Source organism: Poeciliopsis prolifica, unplaced genomic scaffold, assembly GCF_027474105.1.
Source record: "Poeciliopsis prolifica strain line A6 unplaced genomic scaffold, Auburn_PproV2 SCAFFOLD018, whole genome shotgun sequence".
Lineage (NCBI taxonomy): Eukaryota > Metazoa > Chordata > Actinopteri > Cyprinodontiformes > Poeciliidae > Poeciliopsis > Poeciliopsis prolifica.
Genome location: NW_026562393.1, coordinates 7544905 through 7570993, shown reverse-complemented (window position 1 = coordinate 7570993; position 26089 = coordinate 7544905). Strand labels below are relative to the sequence as shown.

Sequence of the window (26089 nt, the reverse complement as noted above, 5' to 3'; positions counted from 1 at the left end):
TTGCAAAAATTGATTCCTTTCAACTATTGCTATTTACTTAACGGGACATTATCATGTATTTTCTAGGCAACATCAAGTTGTTATGAAAATGCTGTATATGAATCAAACATGAATTTAAAAAATTCCTTCTATGCAATTTAATGTTTTAAAATTTGTCCTCTGTCTCTTTAAGAAGCTCCTGCTCTTTCTGACACTTCAACATGTCACCACAGCAGTGTTTCTCCATTAAGCTGTTTATAACCATTCTTACAATTGTTGCACTAACAAGTAGTTCCTATTATTAGAGTAGTTCCACCAGGTTTTTGCTAACTGATGCTAGTCTGAAGGATATGTTATGTGAACATTTTATTTCACATTATGCACTCCCTTTACAATATTAAAAACAATAATAATAATGGTAATTAATTTGTATTTTTTATGCATTTCCTGCCATGTATATCTTTGTTAATTTTATTTTGTTTCAATTACTTTTCCAATCTAGCCTTATAAACAGAATATTTATATATACATATAAATCTGATTAATTCCATTTTCTGCATTTATCTGGCTTCAGATAAATGAATTAAAATGTTTATGACTATTTATAGTCAATAATGGCTGAATGTCAGTTTTTTGGTGAGAGACTGACTTTAATTCATAAACAATTCTTTAAAAAACTGTTTTTATTTCAATAAATACCTCTAATTAATCTAATGAAGTCACCACATACCTAATCATCATGTGTTTTTTTGAAGAATAAATATTTAGTGTAGAGTAATCCAGTCCTGATTTGTTTTATTTTTAACATTCAAAAGTTAAACCATGATCATAGACTAGTTTGTGTTCACCTGTATAAGTTGGGTTTCTTTATTCTCTGTACAGTTTCACATTGATAGTTTTGATGAACCATCTACAAAATAAAGAATTAAACATGTCGGTCAACTTTGGGATTTTGGCGCCCCCTCGAGGCCAATCCGGTTCAATACATCTGGACGTGTCGATTGGTAATCTATTTGTCTCCCCTGCAGCCGTTAGTCAATGATTATCGATCCAAACCACCGATTCAAAGTTCAACGTGTAAACACCTGCAGAGAAGATGACTAAAACAGGAGCATCATGTTTCTGAAAGCATATTCCTGCAGAGCCTTGGCTTCGTTTCCTCGCCGGAAGCCGCTCAGTGCGCAATATGCGGCTCTTGGACTTCCCAAGCGGAGCTACTATAACGCCGGGAGACCTGGGAGTCCCGGACCCGGCCAGGCGGCTCACGTCCGGGTGGTGGATCTCCGCAGCGACACGGTGACCAAGCCGGGGCCGGCGATGCGCCAGGCCATGGCGCAGGCTGAGGTCGGAGACGATGTGATGGGGGAGGATCCGACAGTGAACGGTGAGAGTGCAGAAGAGGCTAAAGATGGACTAAACGGGGAGGAAGTTGATCAAAACAAATATTATTATTTAGTATTATTCCAACCAAAGGATCCAGACAGTAGTTTTACGTCATAGACCAACACATGGTTGCACTTAATTGAAAAGTTTTCTTTCCTTGCTTAAGAAACGCATCCCCACAGCATGATGCTGCCACCATCCTGCTTACCCTCCACACTTAACTCTTTGAATGAATTTCCTCCTCCTGTTTCCTGTGGTGAAGTGCTAACAGGAGAGATGTGTAAAGAGAACAACAAACCTGAGTTCTGGATCTCTGTAGCTCCTGTGGAGCTTTTTGCTACATTTGTCCTTACGATTTTCTGATGGCGCATTAAATAGAGCTTTGATTAGGGCTGCATAATATTAGGAAAACCTGCAAGAAGTGATAATATTGGTAAACATGAAAGACTTGCGATAGATAAACAATTACTGAGCTCACAAGTGGTTGTTTATTTCTGCTTCAGGATCATTGCATGTAGTTTTAAAATAAATGTACCACCTTGACTCTAAAGCTTTTCTTTTTGCTGCTTTACCAACAACCAAATATATTCCTAGCACAGAGAGCCTGAATTCATCACATTGATTTTCTATAGTCCAAGCTTTTCTTCGCAATATTGATAATGTAATAACAATAAATCCCCACATATGACATGTAGGGATGCATGTTTTATGACATGACCCTCCCCAATCTGTCTTGTTGCTGGTCTTCATTATGTTGTTTCTCCTAAATTTATGTCAAACAACTTTATTTTATTTGTGGCGATCAGAGTATGGGGGGTTTGAATATAAATAAGCGCCATATTTTCCATATGTATTATATTTTCATGTATGTGCTACTTTTTGTTGGCCTGTCACATAAAATCCTAATAAGATAAATTGAAGTTTGTAGCTTTGAAGTGACAAAATGTGAAAAATGTGTAGGGGAATTGAGAAAAAACTGTATTTGTAAGTGTAGAATAGTTTATTAAAGCACTGAATAAGTATTTTACTTAACTTTCTAAGAAGCTGATTGACAGGACCTAATGATTTACTGAGTTTACGAGTTAGAGCTTTACATTTAGCTTACCTGAACTAAATACAGACATTTTTGCTATTTTGTCCCTAATAAGAACTGAGACTGGATTTTTTTTTCCCCCTGAACTTTTCTGATTTCTGCAGAGTTGCAGAAACTTGCAGCAGAAATGTTTGGGATGGAGGCCTCCCTGTTCGTCCCCTCGGGAACCATGAGTAATCTCATCGCAGGTAAACATTCATTCGCAGGATGGAGCAAAGACGGATGTGTAAACGTGTGTCTCTCCGTGCAGTGATGGTGCACTGCAGGGAGCGCGGCGACGAGATGATTGTGGGAGACCTCTCCCACCTGCACATCTACGAGCAAGGAGGAAGCGCTCAGGTGAGTAATTTAGAGGACAGAGAAAACGTTTCCTGTTGTGCGACGCGCTTTAAAGGGACACTCCGTCCTCCTATTGACACAGCTGGCCGGCGTCCACGCCACCACGGTGACCACTCGTCCTGATGGGACATTTGACTTGCAGCAGCTGGAGTCCAAGATTCGGCACGGTTACCCCGACCCCCATTACCCACGCACACGCCTCGTATGTGTGGAGAACACGCACAACATCCAGGGAGGACGAGTGCTGCCTCTGCCCTTCCTGCAGGAGGTGTGTGTCCTCTCACAGGCTTCACTGGAGGTTTTTAGAATGATGTGGATTTATTTTTCATTCAGAAACTACCGCTGTAATCAGGGCCAGACTTTAGAAAGGACACTTTTTGTACTGAATGAGCGCTTTGAATTGCACTTTAAATAAAACGAACAGACCCATTTTTATTAATATAAACAGCATTCAGGTTTGAAATTACCTATAGGTAATTGGAGCTGTAGCCAATTAATAACTTGAAGTGATTTAATTATACTTAAACATAGTACTGCTTGTATGTTTTGAAACTTTGTAAATTAATTATGCTGGCTTTATACATGTCTTGCATGGAAATTAAAGTATCTTTCAGATATTCAGATTGCTTTTATATGGTGAATTTTATAATAATATATATTTTTTTATTCAATTATAGTGGCACAATAATTCTGTTGAGTGGGCAGGGGGGGTTGGCAGCAGCAGTTTATTTAGATTTAAAGTGACAAGAGGCCTTCAAGCAGCTCAAATTAGGCAGAACTGTGCAGAATAAAATATTGTGCAAAAAATGCTATGAACATGCTGAATAAAGCCCATAAATCTATGCTAACATGTTCAAGGAAGCGTAATAGGTAACCTTTAAGGTTTGTTCTTAAAATAGCATAATTTATTCTTTATGTATCTCAAGCAAACTGGGATTTCATCAAGTCTAACGTGTGGATCACTCTTAGGCTCGTGCTTTAGCAGATCACTACGGCTTGTCGGTTCACATGGATGGAGCGAGGGTGATGAACGCCGCCGTGGCCCTCGGCGTGCCTCCATCCTCCATACTGCAGCACACACACACAGTCAGCGTCTGCCTCTCCAAGGTGGGTCTCGGGGGTCGTGAGGTAGCTTTTCCCAGAGATGGAGTTGTGTGACGTTGCCCGGCTTTATTTGTCTCAGGGTTTGGGCTCGCCGGTGGGCACCGTGCTGGCCGGACCTCGGGACTTCATATCCAAAGCGGTACGCTGCCGCAAAGCCTTAGGTGGGGGGATGCGACAGGCCGGTGTCCTTGCAGCAGCTGGAAAACTGTCTTTGTTGGAGATGGTAGGACGGCTTGAGGAAGATCACCACAATGCCAAAACCTTTGCTCTGGGTGCGTGGCTCACCATCCTGTATTTAAGAAAAAGAGAATGTATTCTTGCATTGTTATATCATTTCAATTATAGTTTGTCTGATATTGTTAATTACAATAACGTTTGGGAAAAATCATTATCCAACAAAAAGTATTATTATGACAGGCGTAGTAATGCATTACACAGAACAGGAAAAGATTTTTGCTTTAGATTGTTTTGCTAAACATGTTTGGATTTATTTCAGGATACTGTAGATAGTAAGCATGTTGTAGAATGCATAATGATAAATTAAACATATCATTTGGAAAGAGTAGAAATTGTCACATGGAGTAAAATTCATTTAAATGTTCCTCTGACATGTCACATATTTGAAATAGATAAGTATTTTTCTTAATTTAATTTGTGCTTTTCCTTCTGCCAGCCCTGCTCGACTGCCAGCCCTCCCTGTTTGACGTGGACATGTCGGCTGTGGAGACCAACATCCTGCGTTTCAGAATGAAGGATCCTGCCTTGAGTCCCCAGGAGGTCTGTGCCCGCATGGGTCAGGTCGGGGAGGGGGAAGAGGCAGCTCTGGGGCAGGGAGTCCGGGTTCTCATGTACCCTCATTATGAGAACTCCATCAGGGCAGTGTGGCATCTTGGGATATCCCCTGAAGACACCCAGCTGGCTATCAAGAAAATGCAGTTTGTGGCTGGTCAGCACTTGAACAATAGAACCTGAGTGTCTGAATAATATTACTAATCATATAATATTAAAGCAGTAAACTTGGCAAGGACTCATATGTGCTATAAAAATGCGACTGGAAGCTCTTTGAAAGAAATTTCTGTGCAACAGCTTTCTTATTTTTCAATATATTTGATCTTCACCCTTTTCTCTTTATTTGATTTTGAAATATTAAGTCACACAAAGATTTTCAATATGACAAAAACATTTATACATACATATCTGTAAGATTTGTTGGCTAAAAGAAGAGGATTTGCTGGAATAATTTCCTTTTAAGTAAATCAGCTCAATAGAAATAAAATAGAAATTGCTTTATAATTCATTCCAGAGTTTGTTGACATGTGAGCACCAGATACTCAAAACACAGCCACTTGCATTTTGAAGGTTTTTTCTTTTATTATTATAAATACCATATAAATAGTAGCATTAACAACTAAATTTGGTTTTATCTAACCAAAGTATATTCCTCCACTTTGTTGCTTTCTTTGTGAAGGTCAGACTTGGGGAGTGCTGTGCCTCTAATTATCCTCCCTCAGAGGTTTTTGAAGACAATTCACTGAACTGGATTTTATTTCGAGTATTATACTAAAGGGATTGAATATATTCACTTTGCAAGTATAATAAAAAATTTGTATAATAACTTACTTTTATTTTACTATTTTTCCTTTGGGTTGATTGTGCAAGGCACTGGATGATTACAAAATATAAACTATATTTACATAAACTATTCGGTATCTGAATGATTTGTGCCAAAGTTAAATCACTCTCTATGTGGACATATGTTCACCTTCAAAACATACTTTACTTTCCATTTAACACAAGGCCACTAGATGGCTCTAACACTTGATGCGAGAAAGTAGTATAGTACAGTATGCTATAGTAAGCAAAAGCTCAAACACAGAATATAGTATATTATTCAGTAGCAGTACACAATCTCGTGAGATGGCACAAAAACCAACACATTGTTATGAATTTATGACAAAAGTTCTGGCAGCGGTGGGATTCGAACCCACGCCATCGAAATGACTGGAGCCTAAATCCAGCGCCTTAGACCACTCGGCCACGCTACCTTTCCCGCCACATTCGCCTCTCTCTACTGTATAAAACTGTACCAGAACATATAATTCCTCAAAGTTTTTTCTACAAAATGACCTCCTGTTTTAATGGTACACAGCGTTTACCTGATCATAAAACGTTTTCGTGAATCTTTTGAGATTATTGTTTTCATTTGGTGGTCGCTGCAGTAAATAAAAGGTCTTATTTACATAGTGAACCACCAAAGGGAAAAAAAATCTCTACAGTTCAGCAGCAGCTGAATTAAACCTTGAGTCATAATTATTGTGTTTTGCAAACTACTGATATTTTTCTGATCCAAAGCAGATCAGACTGACTAAAATGAACCACAGCAATTTGGAAAAAGAGGAAACGTGTGCCTGTGAAGAAATAACAACATTTAACTGGAATTAAAAATGAATGGCCTCTTAGTTATACCTTTTGGCTTTATGATCAGGTTGAAAAAACAGAAGGAAATATGATTTCAAAACTGAAACTACTTTAAAGCAAGTAGTTTACAGAAACGAGTATTTCTGTAAAGGGAGTAAAACTCAAACAATATGGACAAGGAGTTGAAAAATGTTTAATGTATGTAAATTAATTTGCTATGTAGCCTTGAAATGTATGTTTTAGGGACATGTTTACACAAGAGCTTTATTTATTCTGCTGCCTTTTCTCATGTGTACACTAAGTAATGTAAGAGTTCATGGTGACGTTAAATCATTCAACTGTTTGTTGACTAATTGACTGATTGATTGACTGATTGATTAGAGTATGTACTCAGAGATTCTCCCCAGTATTAATTATCCAGTTAACTATTGGTATTTGGAATTTCAAGACTGCAAAGGACGTACAATAAATACTCTATGTTCAAATTTAACACTTGGAGTGATCACTACTCTTCATAAAGCCCATTGAAGCTGTTATTTGCTTCTTCTTTTTTTCTGAAAATCGCCTTTATGATTAATTTGCATCCTCTCTAAATATAGCTTCTGTTATTATATAAATACGCCTTATGTAACAGCAGCCGATTCAAATGATCTGCTTTCCCAAAGAGGGAGTTTTGTCAGGAATGACTGCAAACATTGCTGCAGCTATTCTGTACAGTAAGTAACGAACATTTCCTGGTGGGGTTGGACAGTAACTGGCTGCACTCCCTGTTTATCACGAGTCTTGCACTGGAACATGGTGTTCTCTTGATCGCTCTTATACCGTAAAAGCTACCATTTTGTTTTTATTCTGTCCGGGTTTGGTACAATGCATGTTCGCGTGATTAAAACTGTCGAGTTTACGCGGTTGCTCCGCGTCTCGGTTCCGGTTTGTTTTCAGAAATCTTCAAAAATTCTGACAGAGGCCATATTTCCGACAGCACCCGAACGCGGCAGGAACGCAGGGGGCGTGGCCACTGTAAAAGAACATTATGGTGTGGTACGTGCGCAGGAACCTCGTCGTGGTGGAGGCTTTGCATCCAACGGCGGCGCAAGACACGTCCTCGGACCTTCAGGTTTCAACGGAGAACCTGTAAACACGCGCTTTGTTATGGGAGGAGATTATAAATCGCTGCTCATGAGATCTTCTGTATCTGTTTGCTAACGAGAACCTTTGAGGAAGGAAGAACAGGAAGGCTGGTTGATCTGCCACTGTAATAATCCCTACAGAAGAAGTCTTATGTGCTCCCAGTTGTAAGGTTTGTCATTTTATTTCGTGAATTTGACAGCATGGAGCAAAATTAGCATGGCAATTCAATTTAATGCTGACAATAATAACTGCGGGATTGTGTGACATTAGTCAACAGGCAAAGTATTTCGGGGTTTGCATTGTTAACCGTTGGTTTGACAACAAGCTGATTGTTCAGGAATGTAAATACCGTTCATAAACGTGAGTGCATGCTCCTTGTCTCATTGAAGAGAACCATTTGTAATATGCTGCCACCTCTGTAATGACCACCGCATTTATGCGTAGCATGCAGTTTCTGCAGAGTCTAGAGTTGTTTTGCCCTTATAATAAGATGGCTGCCTGCTGGAGATGCACCAATCAATCTGACAGAAACCGATTTTCCCCCTAGATTGGTTCTAATTGGGGAAAATCTGATTAAATCCTGGATAATCTCTGTTCCCTATTCATTAGAATCACCAAAACTAAGGTTTCCCACTAAACTGGGTCTTTCAATACATTTTTACTGAGTTAAAGTGAAATCAGATTCAAAACATGCAGCACATTTTCCTCTTTTATTTGTTCTGGTCCTTTAAAGCAGATCAAATCACAATAAAAAAATACACAGAATTCTGAACTATGCTAAATTATTGTCATTAATTTGTGCAGCAACACAATGATAAACCTCAGAACACGCACTTATTAGGATTTTATATTTTAAGTGCAGAGCGGATAATGGAGAAACTTCTTTCCCTCCATGCGTGGTCCTGATGTGACAAAGTTCAGTGCAGCATCTCTTCTCCCTGCATGTCAAACACATTTATACTGGCCTCTCTGCAGCAGGCATCATGGATGACGACCTGATGTTCAGCATGGAGGAGGAGGGCAGCGCCCAGAGGCCCTCCGCTCAGAGAAACGGCATCAAACACCGGGCTCGCTCGCTCAGCGACGCCAACGCCAGCGACGACGATGAAGACGAGGAACACTTCATCTCGCCTCTTCTGTGCGACTCTGCTAAAGAAGTCTGCAACTACCTGAAAGACCTGGTTTACACACGGCAGCTGTCAAACTCACTTCCAAAGAGCAACTTCCTATACAGGGTGAGCAGCTCAGAATGATGTCAGCATATATTAAAATTATCGAGATGATTGCTTTGCTTAGCATGAAGTACAGTTTAGTTCTGCAGTCTTTGAATATTTGCCTTAAAAGGACAGATGATCTGTGCATGTTTGCACACACCCACCCAGTACGTGCCGTATTTGTAGTATGTGTACTCTGGATGTTATTACCGCAGGGGAGGCGGGCCATTCATCTTTAAATGTACTTTTTTTGAGAAGAACAGGAAGTACCAGAGGGTTGGTTTCAGCACGTATTAGTATGTAAACACGCCTCTTGCTGCTCGGTCCCCCAGATCAGCTGCAAGGCTGCACATAAAGAGTTTATTCACTGCTGCTTATCAGGAAGAACGCCCCACCAGTCAGCTGTCATCAGACGGATTGAATGGACTTTTGTTTGATTTTATGTCTTTTTTCTACTTATTGATGTTTGTTATAATGTTGATTTGTTTTTGTAATGGATAATTAATGGAATCTTGTTTTTGTAATGGATAATTAATGGAATCTATCCGATTTCTTTGCCTTCTCTAAATAGCATGAAAACCAGACAGAGCATCGATCGTACACTGTAATCTCTGAGAGCGCACGGGTACGTTTCAGAGTTTCAAGTTACACTTTCCTCTCCCTCTGCCAGCGACTATCCACGCCTCCTTTCTTCCCTCCCTGCTCTGCAATTCGCAGTCATTTTCCCTGCTTTTTTGTTTTCCTGGTGGTTTCCACCTTTTCTAATTTACTCATCGTCATGTTGACTGATGCTTGCTTCATTACAAATCCTGCTTCACATCTTCCTCTTCTTTCAGGATGCATAAGTTTTCACACTGTATTTTTCTTTATTAATCGTCTATTTATGAGTAGAGTAAACAACAAGAAATTATTCTTGCAGTGCCTCAAAAAGTACTCACACCCCCTGAACCTTTTCATATTTTGCCACATTACAACTTCAGTATTTTACTGAGATTTTACATGCTAAGCCAACATAAAGTCATGTATATTGTGAAGTAACAGAAAGTTTTCTGAAAAGAGTTGCATGAAATTCCCCAACCTGGTCAGAATCATCTTTCCACCTGGTTTGCACCTCTTGAAAAACTTTTGATTTTACTAAATGGATCAAGTTCATATTGGATGGAGAGGGCTTTCAATTCCTAGCAGAGATTTGTTCTGCACTTTGACTAGACCGTTCTGAAACATCAATATATTTTGATCTGAATCCCTTAGGCAATCTCAAGTATTTTGCAACAGGTTTCCCAATATTTAACTCAAATAATTCATCTCTAAGTTTCAAAAGCGTCCCGCAGCATGATGCTGCTGCCACCATGTGTCACTAATAGTGTCAATAAGCTCAAGCTTTTCTGCAATTCCAGTTTTTTCAACCAAACTTAATATTATGCATGAAAATTTGACAGGTTCCCCTGCTATGGCCCTGGATCTCTCCAGACACTTTAGTAGTGGTTAAGACTGCTTGCTTAGGGTCAGGTTTAGGGTCAGGGTTAGGGTTAATTAATGCTCTCCTTGTTTGATTTTATTTGTTTAGGCTGTGAATTTGTAGATGATGGGTGGAGTAGTTCTTTGTGACATACCCTGAGCTTGTTAGGCATTTTTACAGCCTAACTCTTCTTTAAACATCTCCACAACTTTATCCCTGACTGGTTGCTTTGGAATCTATTTAGGAATATCAGAGTAAATGGAGATAAATGTAAATAAGTGCCACATATAAAGATGTGAACACAATGTATTCTTTCCACTTTGAACATATTTATTGCTATGTGTTTGTCTATTAGTTTGTGGTCGCATTGTGAGAAATGTGCTAAAGCTCCAGATGTTTGGATGCTTCTACATGTCACCTCTACATAACAACTCAGGGTTCACGCTACAGTGTCACCGATGTTTGCTGCAATGTTTTTAACACGGCTTCTGACGTGTTCTTGGTAAGACGATGATGTTGAGCACATGATTTTCTCGTAGTGTAAATCTGTCGCTCTGAAACTGATCACCGGGGAGAGGAACACGAGGGAGACGTGCAGAAAGAGTTTGACGTGTCTGTGCTTAGCAGCAGATTCAAATGTGATTAAGAGTTATTTAACACTTGGTAGTTCTTACTTTCATTTGTGGACAGTGGATTTGCTTAAATGTTCACCTTTGCTTTATTATAATGCTTGCACATTCTACCACCCCAAACATTTATTTGCACCCTATAAAGAGCTAAAAAGCCCTACAATCTCAATCTCAATTTTTTTAGTTACTGTTCAAAATGGAAAACGCTTGAAAACCTCTCATCCAAGTTAGAAAAATATATATCTACCTGCTGAACTTGCCCTTTCGTCTACTGTGTCAGAAAGGGCTTGATGAGGACTTCTGTTAATTTTATTTCCACTCAGAACAAACTAAACCTCCAAACATTGCTAATAGAAATCTTTAATGAAGACTGACATGTTGGAGTCATCAATTCCTCTTAATAACTGTTTATTATTATGTTGTTGTGCACATCTTTACCAAGGTGAACACTGAGATGTGGCTGTATTCCTGGGGAAAGATGTGATAAAGTTCAGAAAAGGCAAAAAATATGCCAAGAATCACCTTCATTGTGCAAAATGAGCAGCTTTGTGAGGAATTAATCTCTTTGATTTCAATGTCCTGTTGAGCCTGTATGAAAAACAGGGATTTTGTCTTTCTGGATTTACATTTCAGAGACTAAACTGTTTGTCTGCTGCAGGCGGCATGGATAAACGCCATAGAGAAGGCCCGATCCATGCCCGACCCCTGGGCGCAGTTCCACCTGGAGGACATTGAAACTGAACCCTGCGTTCGTTACAGGTGAGAACAACTCACCGTTTATTCACTTCTTTGCAGGATCTGTGTTGCTTTTCGCTGAAACGTTTCCTGTCCTCCTCTTCTTAACGAACCGTTGTGCACAGTTTGAACATGAATCCAGTCCCACGCAAAAGTATTAATAGCCCCTTACAACCTTTTGTCACTACAAAGTATTTTATTGGGAGTTGTGGAGCGTGAAAGAAGCACATAATATTTTTATGCTAATAAAAGTCTGAAAAGTGTGGCATGCATTACTACACTGGGTATGGACTGTGGGTAGATGAATAATTATGTAAAGTAAAAATGGAATAAGTTGCACTTCTTATCTGAAACCAAATTTGTACTTTTAAGCCGACATGCAAAATCCTATGAGGCAAAACCAATCCTATATACATTATACCCACTGTGGAACATGGCAGTGGCAGAATTGTGCTGTGGGGATGCTTGAACTGTTTTTATTTTTTGCAAAACAAAAACTAGAGCAACAATTTAAATCCCTGGATGTGTAAAGCTGGTCAAGGGCAAACTTGCAGCCTTGATCGCAACAAATCGAATTGACTCAACGGGGAAGATTACAAATGCAGGCCACACTTTTCAGATTTTTACAGTTTCTTCACACTCTTATTGAAGTTTTATGCAACAGACAAACAGAAAAAACACTTTGAGTTTGTGGTTACAGCATGGCAAAATGTTGAAGAAGTGTAATGCATAGGTTGAATCAGTCACATCATCACTTTTCCTAATTTATCAGAAGCTTTTAATGTGCAAAACTATATTCAGTTAAAGGCATGACATTTTTTATTTTCCTGCAGCTCTCAGTTGTATTTTACATGAAAACTTGACCTTTGAACTTCTTTCAATGTGTAAACACAAAGCTGACACATTTTATCTCCTAGAAAAGTGGATGTAATGACTTCGCCGTCATTCAGTAGCTTGTTTACAAACTCCAGTGCGATCGTCGTGGGCAGGTTGACCTGCGACTGGCAGCGGGCTGCGTTTCACGTCCCAGGATCAAATGTCAGCATATTGGCCTCCACTGTTGACAACATAAAATAACTTGTTCCTCAAGTTGTTTCTTAAAATTATTACCTTACAATTTGGGTGGGATACCAAGTATACATGCAGATATTAAAGGACAGCTTGGCAGCTATTAGCTTCCTAATCAAGGGTGGAAGGAACGCACAAAGCATGTGGGTGTATGCAGAGAGCATTTTGAAATGAGTTCCTGTGGGTGGAGGGATTGCCCGAGCCTGGGATTTGCCCTGCTGTGTTATTTCTGTGCGCTAAATTTACCCGCTGTAACCTCATCCCCTCTCTGCACCCTGCAGCCCGACTGCTGCGGTACTCTGTGTTCCTAATGTCAGCTTGAAGATTAGCTATTTGTAAAGTTATTTTCCTCTTTGTACTTTCTAATGTCTCTCCATCCTGCAGGATTCATTAACCCGTTACACTTTCTGCCAATTCAGGCAAACAAACAGACCTCCGAGGAGTTTTCTATCAGCAGATTGGCTGATTTTCCTCCCTTTGCTCCCAGCTAAACATCATCATTCAAAATGAAAGCAGTCAGTATGATGTCTCCTTGGAGGAGAAAAAAAAACAAAAAAGCTCCCAGAACCTGCCTGTTTCATTCTGGTTTTGCTTTACCCACTTGGGAGAGCAGATGAGTCATGTGGCTCCCTGATAAGAATAGATAATGAGCTGTGGACAAAGTCCGGCGCTTGGCAAACATACATGAAGTTGAAGGAGGGAATCAGTAATCTGAGAAAGGAAAGTGGGTCAGTGGTGTAGCAGGTGTGGAAGGGTGATATTAAGTTACACGTGGGTAAATAAAACAGAGATATTTTGTCTCACTGTAGAGCAGGGTCGCCGGGTTTAATCGCTCGGCCGAGTTACTTGCTTTGAACTGCAATATGACAAAGAAAAGCATCAAATACTCTCTTTTAAGAAACAAGTGTTTCAGTATGTTTGCTAACTTGCAGAGCGGAGTATGACTGCTACAGAATTTCCCTTTAACTTAGTGTTGAAACATTGTAGTTAGAAATAGTAAAGCTCTGCATAGAAGAAGTCATGTGGCACAGAAGCAATCGTAGCCTGAGTGCTTTGCAGTTCTTGTAAATGGTGTGGCTTGAATTTTGGGTTTTTTTGCCCATAAAATCGTCATCTTTCTGCAAAGCAAATTTCTGTCCCTTTAATTCCAGACTGTCTTTCTTTTTTGATTGGCTGCTTTATTTCAGTGTTAACAGGATTTCTGCTTTTGTTTGGCTGTTAGATATTGCTTTTATTGCCACCTTTTACTGAAATAGTAAGTCAGTTTTTTGATGAGTAACTATTTTGTTGTTTGTTGTTTTATGTATTTGGGTTGTATTTAGTTAACTCAGGTGTCTCCAACACATAAAACACAACTGAGTCTCCATCAAAATCCATTTAGGGCCAAATGTAATGTTCCAAACTTAATTACAAGTCAAATTTTTTAAAATGCCAGTAATCCTGTTGTAAAACAGTCAGCTTGTTAGTATTTGTTAAGTTAATTTGTTACTATAAACCAGTGTTTGCAAAACTGCCATAAAAGCAAATGACAGATTTTTTTTTTTACTTCCTCTCATTCACAAAATGCACACCATCTTTGCAACCTGGTCAGATCAACATTTTGTGACTTTCAGCGAGGCTTTAATCCTCTGTATGTTATCAGAACCATTAAAATGATGGATATACTTGGAAAAATACGCTTTCTTTTTAAAAAGTTGTGTTTTCCTTTTCACAGGTACAGCGCGATTACAGGAGAATGGGCTCAAGACCAGATCCACGTCAAGATGGGGGCGCAGGTATCGCTTCTCACCAAGCATTTTGTACCAGCTTTGAAAAATATCTGGCTTTCCTAAGTTAAAAGTTGAAATTCGATGAAATGTTAAAAAAATCATTTTGTTTTGCGGGTTGGAAAAGTGTAAACAAACAAGTCCTAAAAGAGATTGTCCACAGTTATATACACTAATGTTAATCACCATTATTTGGTTTGATTCAGGTTAAAGTGATTATGTTATTGAAAAGTTAGTTCATTTCAGTAAATTAATTCGCAAAGTGAAACACATTTTATTGATAATTACACACATACCGGCCTTTACTTCATTCAACTGTGATGATTTTCTGCTTGTAGTTGATGGAAAAATATTTAAGATTAAAATATTACATCAGATCAATAAAACATTTGAATACAGAAATGTAATCTTATTTTAACAAAAGTATGTTTAATACCTGCTTAAAGGTTATTTCTAAAAGGTGCTTTAAATCTGACAAATGGGTCTCATCGAATGCTTACTAATTTACTGGTTACGGCTGTCTGGATTGCATATTTCACATTATTTCCCATTTAAAAAGTCTTACGTAGAGTAAAATTTACATCTTGCATAGAATTAAGTCTTATTAAGCACAAAAAAGCACGATAAATCCTTAAGTATTTATGTTTACAACCTTTTCCTGTCTGTCTCATTTGGTTGTTCATTGGGACTTTGTTGTCCCACTCAAAAATAAAAAATAAAAATAGCAAATTGCACATTAATTTCTCCTCTGTCTGGTTTCTCACAGCCCTTTGGGAAAGGAGCCATGAGGGAGTGTTTCAGAGCGTAAGTTAAAATACTCCTCCACATTATGTTTCCTTTTCCTCCTGTAGGGACGTTGAGTCAATATAAACAGAGATGGATCGCTGACCCATATTCCCTGCACTTCCTGCTCCAACTCGTGGGGACTACTGCTGATGGCGCCGTATTTTTAGACCACAACTCTAAAGATAGGACTTGAAGTTTAGTTCTGGCCGTAATCCCATGAAATTGATTCCCCAAATGTGTATTGTTCAAGTAAATTAAAAGCCCTGCCATGTTTATTTTCTGATATTAAAGATATCAAACTACAAGTGCAAGAAGTTATGAAAGGCCTCCTTACTAAGTTTGGCAAATTACTCCTGATTATTAGCTTCTTGCTTTTAGTGGCCCTTAGTGTGCGACATGCACTGATTTTCATAAATGTCCTTTAATTTACCTCCAAAATAATTATATTAAACCTTATATTAACTACATTAAAATTTAAAACTGACATGGCTTACCATGACTGGAATGGCAGAATTGACCCATAATTTTAGGAATTAGCGAAAACACAACATTTTTCCATGTTTATTAGGACTAACATATTCAATTAAAATCCCAGCTTCATTTGATATTTAACAGCTACCACAGACTTTGTGTGTTATTTAATTTAACAAGTCCAAAGAGATTTATGGATACGTACAAACATTACTTAAAATTATGGCCTTATATTTTAAGAATCTGAGCTCATTAGCTCAAGTAGATGCTTTTCTGAAGCCTTTTTAGAGCAAAGATCTGATTTATAAATTTGTTATAAAGCTACTTTGTTAATTTGTGACAATGTTTTAGATGTTATCTTAGTGGGTTTACATATTAGGCAAATTCCTTAGTGATGTTTTGGTTAAACATTGTAGCGCCCCCTATTGGAGGATTATGTTTTATTGATGTAGAGTCTCATTTAAATGTATATTACTACTTCTGCCCTAATAAGTTTTTAGCTAGCTAACACAGAACATTTCTTTACCATTTCTGAGATTATAAAAGTTGTCTAACTTAATCCTTGCTTAAAGTATTGTAATATTTTACAATACTTTACAATGGTGAGATTTTATTGGAAATTTTTGCATATATTAAAACAGAATAACTGGGTGTGGTCAAGTGGGCGTGGCTTATCTTAATCATAATAATTAAAGAGTTCTTAAGCTTTTCAACAATGTGGTTTACCGTTTGCTTACTTGGACCCCTAATTCATAAAAAACAATCTTTATTCAATGTATTATTTCTCAGTAATGCGGAAAATCAAAACCAGTCAATTTTAGGCTCACGTGAAATATCTGAAATCTCTTTATTTTTATGGGAATTAATATAAATTTTCATACTCAAGACAAGTATGCATTTCTGTTTTGTTTCCCCTCCAGCAAGAAGTTGTCCAACTTCTCACACAGCAGCAACTGGAAGTCGGCGTCCAACTACGTTGCCAAGCGCTACATGGAGACCGTGGACAGAGAAGTTTACTTTGAGGACGTCCGGCTGCAGATGGAGGCCAAACTCTGGGGGGAGGAGTACAACCGCCACAGACCTCCCAAACAGGTAGAAGAACATCTAATGTCCATCTTCACGCACGGAGAAGATAACAATCTATGCCTTGTAAATAATTTCTATGCTGTTGGTGCATTTTTAAAAAGTCTATTTAAAGTGAAGGCCCTAATTTCATTTTAAAAAATAAGTTGGCCTTTAATATTTTATTCCCAGGTCATAAATTTTGTAGTTTGACATGCAAAAGTATGAATCAAACTCAGACATCTTCATTGCATTCTGTAACTTGAGACGGCTGAGACATTTGGTTGCACTGGACTCTGTTATGAACTATTTACAAGAAGTAAACATGATATGGGAAAACAAAGGCAACATTTCGGGGAATTGGAAAAAATTGTCCATGTGATTTTAGAATGTTGGAAATATGACAGAAAAAGAAACATGTTATTTTTTTATTATTAAAATTCTTTTTTTTGTTGTTGTTTTTTTTAGAAAAACAAAGAAACATTAAATTTTAACAAATATACTAGAGGGAGATTAAGAAAGTAAAAGTATTCAAAATGTAGTTAGTTTTTTAAGAAAACTTAATTCCTAAAAACATTTTAGATTTTTTTTTTCTGAAAAATTCTGATGTGATTTTGTTAATCGATTCATATTTTTTGATGAACAAAATATGATTGATAATATACGTGTTTAAAATGAAATAGACATTTTGTGTCTCATTCTATACCAGCAGGTGGGGGAAATCCACACGTAATGTTTCTTTACACCGCCAATAAAAATCAAGAAGAAGAAACCAGTCGTGGTTACCCCTGACTAGCTGTCTATCACGTACAAGTACAAAAATGTATCGCTGGTTAGCTGGACGAAGTCCGTGCATTTTTGTGAATATATAGGTGTAAAATTCCTGTCATAATTGTCTTAAAAAGTCTTACGTTTGATTTGGTGAAACCTGCAGAAACCCTGATTTATTCAAAAATATTTCAGGTGGACATCATGCAGATGTGCGTGGTGGAGATGACGAACAGACCAGGAAAACCGCTCTTCCACCTGGAGCATTACATCGAAGGGAAGTACATCAAGTACAACTCCAACTCGGGCTTCGTGAGGGACGACAATATCCGACTGACTCCACAGGTGAAAAATGCTACATCTTCCTTAGAAGACGCTTTGTTATGATTAAGGTGCTTTGTATCACGAAAGCACAAAAAAAAAAACACATTATAAACGCATCATATAGTGAGCAGATGTGAAAATCCAGAGGTGGTCCTGGCGCCCTGGACAAACAACCCCTCTGGCATGTTTTGGTGCTAAGCCATTGAGTGATTTATAAGCTAACAGAAGTATTTTAAAGTCTGTTCTCTGAAATACAGTGAGCTACAGGAAGAACTTCAAAACTGGGGTGATGTGCTCCGTTTTCCTGGTTTCAGTGAGAAGTAAATCTGGATCAGTTGTAAATGTCTTATTGATCTGTGAAGACATAATTACGGTAATCAAGGTGACTAAATATCAAAGTGTGTATGAGAACTCGCTCAAACATTAGTTCTTCAATCCTGAACATGTTCTTCAGGTGGTGGAAGGCTGACTTTGGAACTGTCTTTATGTGAGTTTGAAGTCTGCTGTAATCTCACTCTTTCGTCCATCAGGCCTTCAGTCACTTCACCTTCGAGCGCTCGGGCCACCAGCTGATTGTGGTCGACATCCAGGGAGTCGGCGATCTCTACACGGACCCTCAGATCCACACAGAGAAGGGGACGGATTTCGGAGATGGAAATCTGGGTATGTTTCTTCTCTTTTTCAGATTTAGCTAGTTCCCACTGGCAACAGGAATTCCTCAATCTGATAACATTCCAGGTGTGCGAGGCATGGCTCTGTTCTTCCATTCCCACCTGTGCAACAAGATCTGCAAGAGCATGGGCCTGACGCCTTTCGACCTTTCTGAGCCAGAGGCGTCCCAGCTGGACTGCACCAACAAACTTCTGGTAATTTGACTGTTTTTGTGCTCTGACAGATTCCTGACAGCTGGTTATATCAACCACAGCTTACCAAATTAATCCTACCAAAGTCTGGAAAAAGAACCAAAGTACAGAAAAACATTTAATATTTAATTAGATTTATAGATTTTAACAAGATAAAAATCATAATTGGATTTCCGTTTTTCACATACAAAAGTCCCGAGCTGGAACCAATGCAGCTTTCTTCCCCCACTAATCTGAGTTATTTTAGTTCTTTTGCCTCTAACTTTTTTTCTCGCTTTTTCCCAGAAGTCGGCCAAGACGGTCCTGAGGGGCTGCGAGGAGGTCTGCGGCTCGCCTCGCGTCCGCACCTTTTCCGCCAGCCGCGTCCCTCCGCTGCTGTCCCGCCTGTCCGAGCCCTCATCTGCGGACGAGAGCGCGAGCGACGTGGACTCCATCCCCTGCTCGCCTCTCGGCCTGCCGTTCTCCCCCATAGTGGCACCTGGATCCATGGGCAAATCCTCTTCAGGTACATTCCTAAACTTGTTTTTTTTTTTTTCCTGGCAAAAGCATCCATTAACTGAATGGAGTCCATTTGTGACTGGTTTTAACTTTGTGCTGCGTTTTCCAGGCTTGTCTCTTTCTGGAATGTACGAACACGACAGGCTGAACAACAACACAGCTGATCACAAGGTGAATTGAACAGGAAACAGAAACGTGATAAAATGCATTTAAACAACACAAACATTATCTCAAATAATAGAAATTCCAATTCTTGTACCTCGGGTTAATCAATGCAGCATTTTGCTTGGACATTCATTTATTTGGGTCTATAAATGAATATTTAATTTTTGCAAGTAAGACATTATTGAAATACTTAAAAATTGTATTTATTAAACTTACGGATTTGTAATTTTATTTAACTATCCTATTATATTGCGTCTCTATGTTTTCATGACTCTGGATGTTAAACTGATTGAAAACGCACCTGCTGAGGGTGTTCAATGTTCCCTGTTGTCTCCGCCTGAATGCCTTCTCCCACACACAGAGGATTATGGGTATTCAGCTCTCATTGCAACACTGCAGATATGTGCGAGTGTGCAGGCCAGCAAACAAACAGCAGTTAGGCCTCCTGGATGAGGAGGCTTTGCACGGGTCCAAAGCTGATTAGTGGAAAAGCTCATCACTCGCTACAATGCTTGTGTTGAGAAGCTCAGCTTGTGGCGCTGCTGCTTGTAAAAACAATGTCCTGAAACGTCACTCCATTATATGTACCAGCTGGTCCGTTTACAACTCTGAAATATATTGATTTCTTTTTTTTTCTTCTGAGTTTTAAGTTTCATTAAAGATTGAAAATAAAATGGAAAATTCCAAGTGTCCTTTTGGTTCCTGATTTATCACTTTTCTGGCTTTTTTTTCCCCATGTCAAGGTTTTGTTTCCTGTCTGCAGGACTCGGAGAGCGGCGGAGACAGCGGCTACCCGAGCGAGAGGAGGAGCGAAGGGGATCCTAATGATCATGTCGACGGGGTAAAGACTTTAACTTAACCTTTCTTTGATTTAACAGCAATAAAATTAGATTTTTAAGGTCAAATGAAGCTGATAGACAAGAAACCTTTTGAGTTTTTAATAACACAGTTAGACATTTAACTTCCTGACTCTTAATTCGTGTGTCATCATTCAGGTCCATCACCGCTACAGACTTGTTTCTGAGTCGGATGACGACAGCATCAGACGGGTAAACAAACCAAGTTAAATGTGAATGCTTTCCTCCCCTGAATCATTTTCATTCTCGTTATCCACTCCTAACTTTTTCACTCATCGTCATGTTTTCACATTTGCCTCTCCTCCACTTTCCCGTAACCTGGCTCCTACTCCTCTCCGTCGTTTCCCTCCCATGACTAGAGAAAGATGGTGGCTCCTCCGAGAGTCTCAACGAATTTATACTCTGAAAGTCCCAGCAACGACGGGGTGATTATCTGCACGGAGTCTTCATAAGGCAGCTGTTTCCTCTGAAGCGCTTTTTCTGTTCCCGGAAGCTTTGCATTTGCATATTTTTTATCGCGCAGAAAGATGTGTGCAGCTGTTTCAATGTGCACAAATATTTGGAATTGCAATAAAATGATTCGTGGAAACGAAACACCATCTACCTCCAGTTGACACAATCCGACACTTCATGACAATCGCTTTCTGTGTGCTTCCTGTTTGTTCTGCAGCTCTCAGCTCAAAGCCTGTTGCTTGTCATTCCCTGGACTCCATCAGAATTGGTCATAATTAGGTTTCTGTTTTTTTTTCTTCTTCTTCTTCTTATCTTGGTTGGACGTTTCTCCTCAGCTGACGGATGAGAAGTGGAGCTTCTTCCACTCGTCTCGGGCCCACGTCCACCGACCTTCCTGCGTGGCCACCGAGGTGGAGCGTCTGGACGCTCTGCTGCAGAAGAAGATCGGACAGTCCATCCTGGGAAAGGTAAATCCAAGAACATCACATTTATTCAGAGTCATACTGGCTGCGTTTTAGTAAGTTTACAACATTACTAACCCTGTCAAACAATTAATAAATCAATTAATCACATGATAAATTAAAATGGATGATAAAAGTCTTCGGTCTGGTGATTTGGTCTCAACCACCCCTTATTTTGAAGGACAGTTTTGTTTACAGAGACTCCATGATTCATTTTATTTGTTGTTTATTTTTTATTGATTTTGGATATTTAAAATATGTCCCAGTTCCAGTGTCAAAATGTTCATTAAAATGTAAAGTTTATTGAGCTTTGAGAATGTGTTCTTGCACCATTATTACTTAAAAAATGGTCTCCAAACAACAATTTTATCATTTATAGAAATAACTTCTGGGACAATTTATTATCCAGCATAATTTGTTATTGTGACAGGCCTAAACATTACAACAACAAAAAAAATAAAGGAAACAAAATACATCATGAGAAACGTCATGCTCCATCCAACTCATTCTCTGATATGAATCATTTTAGCACAACTGATAGAATGCATTTCACCATTTTTATTTCCAAACCTGTGCTTTCTGTCATTGTTTGGTTCTTCTGCCCAGGTCCACCTGGCCATGGTGCGCTACCACGAAGCGGGCCGGTTCTGTGAGAAGGACGAGCAGTGGGATCAGGACTCGGCCATGTTCCACCTGGAGAGAGCCGCCCTGTGCGGAGAGCTGGAGGCCATCGTCGCCTTGGGAAAATGTTACCTGCAGCTGCCTCATCATATTCTCCCAGACATGGAGGTGGAGGTAAAAACACACACAGCTTCATTTTACTCCTTATTTCACTAGGAAGCTGACAACGGCTGATTTAGGTCTGTTCCCACTTTGACTGGCGTGTGTTGCTGACAGGATAATGCAGGAAACAGGATGAAGGGGTTTAAGTATTTGCTCCAGGCTGCTGAGGCGGGAGACAGATCTTCTATGATCGTAGTGGCCAGAGCCTTCGATACGGGAGCCGGTTTGTCTGCTGACAGGTCAGTGAGGGTCACTTCAGCAGGACTCATAAATATGCTTGAATTTCCTTCATTTGTTGAAGGTTTGAAAAGTGCTTCACTTCTATGTAAAGTCATTGAAAATGCTTGATACTCAAACTGCACTGCTGTGTGATTATTTTACATGTGATTAAAAGCCTAATGAAAAGACACAGACACTTTTTTGCTGTTTGTTGTTAAACTTTTCTTGTTTTTAGGTTAATTATATTTACCCAAATTATTTCTGTTTGCTAAATGCCAGAAAACTTGGTGTGAACATTTTTTTAGAGATTTTATTTTTAACTTTCTTGTATATGGGTTTAAGCATTTAATTACTGCAGGAATGTCATTTACCTGAACACAATTTGATTGTCTCAATTCAGTGAATATTTACTATTCCTAATGGCTCAATAACTTATTTATCGTCTTATTTTTTGTATGTTAAAGTTTTTTGTTAGATTATTGTCTGTAGGGTGTGAGAAACATTTCAAAACATAAAATATTACTATATTTTTTAGCCTATCTTGTCTCTGCTGTACCATAAGATGTTAAGAACTTATGGTAATAAATAAATGTCATAATAGTGAATTTAAACTGTCTCTTTTTAGTTCATTTGAATTGTTTTAGTCAACTTTAGCTAGAAAAGTTTGAAAACTTTTTTTAATGATGCTTGTATTTTACTGGAGGAAATGTTGCAGCAATGGTGTATTCCTCCCTCTAGTGGATTCACAGTGGAATTACATTATTTCTATCAGGCTTTCTCTCATTGTTTCCTCTGTTTCTGTGCTTCACATCCACAGAAAGCGGGACTGGGCTGAAGCGATCCACTGGTACGACAGCGTGCTGAACATGATGGACTACGATGAAGGCGGGGAGTTCGATGGCACGCAGGACGAGCCGAGATACCTGCTGCTGGCCAGAGAGGCGGAGATGTTCCAAGAGGGCGGCTTCAACCTTACTGCAGATCCACAGAAAGCAGGTTCGGTTCTGTCTCTGCCTTTTAGTGTTCAGTAAAACTGCTACAAAATGTCTGACCCCTTTCAGATTTCTTGATTTGATCATTTGTTTATTTTTTTGCCTTTGAAATCATTACGCTAATGTTGGCGTCAGACAAAGAAAATCTGAGAAAAGCCTATTCAAATCAACCAGTCCATATGTAGCATGCAATTGAACACAGTTTTTGGTATAATTTCACCAGTGAAGTTAAAATATTTTACAAAGCAACACTTAATGGCCCAATGTCCAAAAAATATAAATCCCAGTACTGTTATTACCATCTAATTGTTTAGAAAACATTCAAAGCGTGCTGAGGTTTTGGTTCACCACAGTGAGAGCCATTAACCACAAATGGAAGAAAACAAATGCAATAAATTTCAATAGTGAAATACTGTGTTATTTATAAATGTGCAGACTTGGGTGGTATTTGTACTGTGCTGTACTTTTACAGGAAGATTTTACTAATTTTGTCAGGAAGTATTGCTACTCTTACTTGAGTAAGATTTCTGGATTCTCTACCTGCTGTGTGTAACTTTGCTAAACTTGTTTTAATCAAAAATCTGCAAGTTTTGTTGAAGTTTTTTTTTTTTTCATGATTGCATTATTTATATGACTTATTTTCATTTTGGTCGTTAAAATGCCAAAACATTTCCACACAACTTTAGATTTTTGTCCGTCTGATTATGTATTTTTTTAAATATTAAATGATTGTTTTGACCACAACTTAGTACTTGAGTAACCTTTTTAATTTTTGTTTTTTTTACTCAAGTAGTTTAATTTTATGACAACTTTTTGCTTTTACTTTTGTAATAGTATGTTGAAGTAATCCTATATTTTTTGGATACTCTGCCCCATTTGTTTGAAAGTGTTGTACCCTAATGAAACAGATTCAACAGCTGTCATTAATCATACATTTTTACCTTATTTTCACAAACTATAGGCTCTGTCGCTCATGGAAAACACACAAAAGGACTTTAGAGGAATAAGGTGTGCCTGTTATTTTATGACAGACTAATATTTGCTCTCTCTTGTTTCAGGGGATTTGTTTACGGAAGCCGCGGAGGCTGCGATGGCGGCCATGAAAGGTCGCCTGGCCAACCAGTACTACATGAAAGCCGAAGAGGCCTGGGCTCTGGTGGAGGAGTAATGATGGAAACATTATTGATCCTCTGGAAGCCTGTGGGAGTGAACTTTTACACATTCAGCATTTTACCCTGAATGATTATCGTTTACATGTTTTTATGACAGAATTTTTGCTGTTAGCGGTTTGCCTTTGAGTCTGCTGAGCCGTTGACGATCAGATCTCACCGTTTCTTTCTTTTATCCTGAGGTTAATCATTCTGTCTTTTCCCTTTAATTTCCTGCCCCTCATTACATTTTATTTAAATGTAAATAAGAAAAAAGTGGTCTGATAAATCAGAACAAAGAAAAATGTTTACTTATTTTCCCCTTCTAATGTTATCAAACTAATGTTGGAAGAATTTATAAAGAAATGGAGTCTGAAAGTATAAAATAAAGTTTGCCTTGCTTTTTATTCATTTTTGATTGTTTTTTTTTTAATTTGCCTTAACGTTTTAAAATTCTTAGATTCGTATTGTCTTTAAATAAATATCAACATAGAATATCAAACTTTTTGTAGCACATTTCTGGAACGAGGCAGTTCAATAAAAACATAATAAAGTAACCAATTATGAAGCAAGCAAAAATAATTACAGTTTGCCAATTACCTTTATCAAAATTGTTAAGCAAATATATATTAAATGTGCTGACTTATTACTAGGCAAAACAACATCCTTTGGCTTATTTATAGGCCTTTTATGCATTTATTGGTTGAAACATAAACATGACATTCAATTTATTGCATCAGAGTTATCTCACACTGAGAATAATCTAATCTGTAATATGAATTAATTTACTCTGTGGTTATGAAAAAAATAAAAACAAAATAGTTCCAGCAATTGTTGGGTGTAACATATAACACTTGACAGTCTGCAGCGAGGTCCAATGATGCAAGGTGAATTAAAAAAACGTTATAATTTAACGTGAATTTAAAAAAAAAAAAAAAATCATACGAGCTGAAAATGAATCAACATGGTCAAATATAATATAAACCAAAACAGAAGCAGAAAAGGTAAATGTTTTTATCTACAACGGTAGTTTTAAGTATTTGTAACTGAAGGAGGATTGCATAGACTTGCATAATTTTTTATTGAAATAATCCTACATGGAGAGATAAGACTATAAAAATCTGCAACTAATTTATATAACAGAATATTTGAGCAAAAGTAAATCATTTACAAGAATGTAGAAAACTGCGAAAAATACAAGGACTGTAATCATCAAACTGAGCTTGTCAGGGGCAGTGATGCTTAAAGTCTCGTGTATGGAACAGAAATTAACTCCTACAGTTTTGTTCATGAGGCGTGAAATGTGTTGTTTAGTGATACTAAGACATTATTTTTGCTGCCGTTCTGACGATTTGGCTCCCTTTCACCTACTCATTCTCTCACTACAGCCTGACCTTGCATGTGAACCTGCCCATTTAAACTCACTGCAAACAAAAAGAGCTGATCCTAAACGCCCCGAAACACCTCACCACTCCCTTCTTGCTGTTGATAAAGTCCTGCCTCACCTTCACTGCTTCTTTGCCACACCTTACTCTCCTGCAGGGTTGGACTGAATTTGTGCCAGTGGCACTAAGTATCGCTAACATTTTGCAGAGAGTGTCAAAAAGTCAGTTTGTTACAGTGGCCAAGGACACAATTAGTATTTCTCGTCACACAATTAGCCTGTTTATCTTAGAGTAGCTTAACTGTATAAACAATGCAACTGTCTAATTACCCCCTTTTCTCCTTTATGAAGAATTTATTGGTGTGATTCTGCTGTTTCCTCTTTTTATTAAACATTATATACATCAACTTGCCAGATGGGATGGAAATTAGACACTTGGCTATGAGCAAATTTAAACAAATTTGAAACAACAGAAATATTAATGGTGGTTGTAAAACAACTGAAGAAGCATTTCTGTCATCGACTGACATGAAGTGTGGA

At 38.4% G+C, this 26089-nt stretch overlaps 2 protein-coding genes and 1 non-coding gene across 8 annotated transcripts; 2 read left to right on the top strand and 1 right to left on the bottom strand.

Annotated features, from left to right (window-relative positions):
- Nucleotides 1-1033: 1033 nt before the first annotated feature.
- On the top strand, nucleotides 1034-4918 carry tha1 (threonine aldolase 1). Of its 2 annotated transcripts, none has more exons than XM_055042722.1 (7): nucleotides 1034-1363; nucleotides 2560-2628; nucleotides 2706-2794; nucleotides 2877-3062; nucleotides 3764-3901; nucleotides 3978-4170; nucleotides 4572-4918. In XM_055042722.1, exons 1-7 carry the CDS (start codon nucleotides 1096-1098, stop codon nucleotides 4868-4870), a joined length of 1242 nt encoding a protein of 413 aa, XP_054898697.1. In that variant the 5' UTR covers nucleotides 1034-1095; the 3' UTR covers nucleotides 4871-4918. The 2 variants fall into 2 exon arrangements, with proteins under 2 accessions (XP_054898697.1, XP_054898696.1); XM_055042721.1 differs by having other exon boundaries at nucleotides 2560-2643.
- A 943-nt stretch (nucleotides 4919-5861) lies between these two features.
- trnal-uag (transfer RNA leucine (anticodon UAG)) lies at nucleotides 5862-5943 on the bottom strand. Its single transcript has one exon. It is a non-coding gene; the product is annotated as a tRNA-Leu (tRNA).
- A 1303-nt stretch (nucleotides 5944-7246) lies between these two features.
- eef2k (eukaryotic elongation factor 2 kinase) lies at nucleotides 7247-24572 on the top strand. Of its 5 annotated transcripts, none has more exons than XM_055042718.1 (20): nucleotides 7247-7608; nucleotides 8420-8679; nucleotides 9230-9283; nucleotides 11405-11505; nucleotides 14264-14324; nucleotides 15082-15119; nucleotides 16493-16664; nucleotides 17598-17747; nucleotides 18257-18389; nucleotides 18465-18592; nucleotides 18875-19094; nucleotides 19197-19258; nucleotides 20016-20093; nucleotides 20248-20301; nucleotides 20469-20534; nucleotides 20898-21029; nucleotides 21630-21818; nucleotides 21921-22045; nucleotides 22843-23021; nucleotides 24076-24572. In XM_055042718.1, exons 2-20 carry the CDS (start codon nucleotides 8428-8430, stop codon nucleotides 24183-24185), a joined length of 2304 nt encoding a protein of 767 aa, XP_054898693.1. In that variant the 5' UTR covers nucleotides 7247-7608; nucleotides 8420-8427; the 3' UTR covers nucleotides 24186-24572. The 5 variants fall into 5 exon arrangements, with proteins under 5 accessions (XP_054898693.1, XP_054898692.1, XP_054898691.1 ...); XM_055042717.1 differs by having other exon boundaries at nucleotides 7247-7613; nucleotides 8423-8679; XM_055042716.1 differs by having other exon boundaries at nucleotides 7249-7613.
- Nucleotides 24573-26089: the final 1517 nt, after the last annotated feature.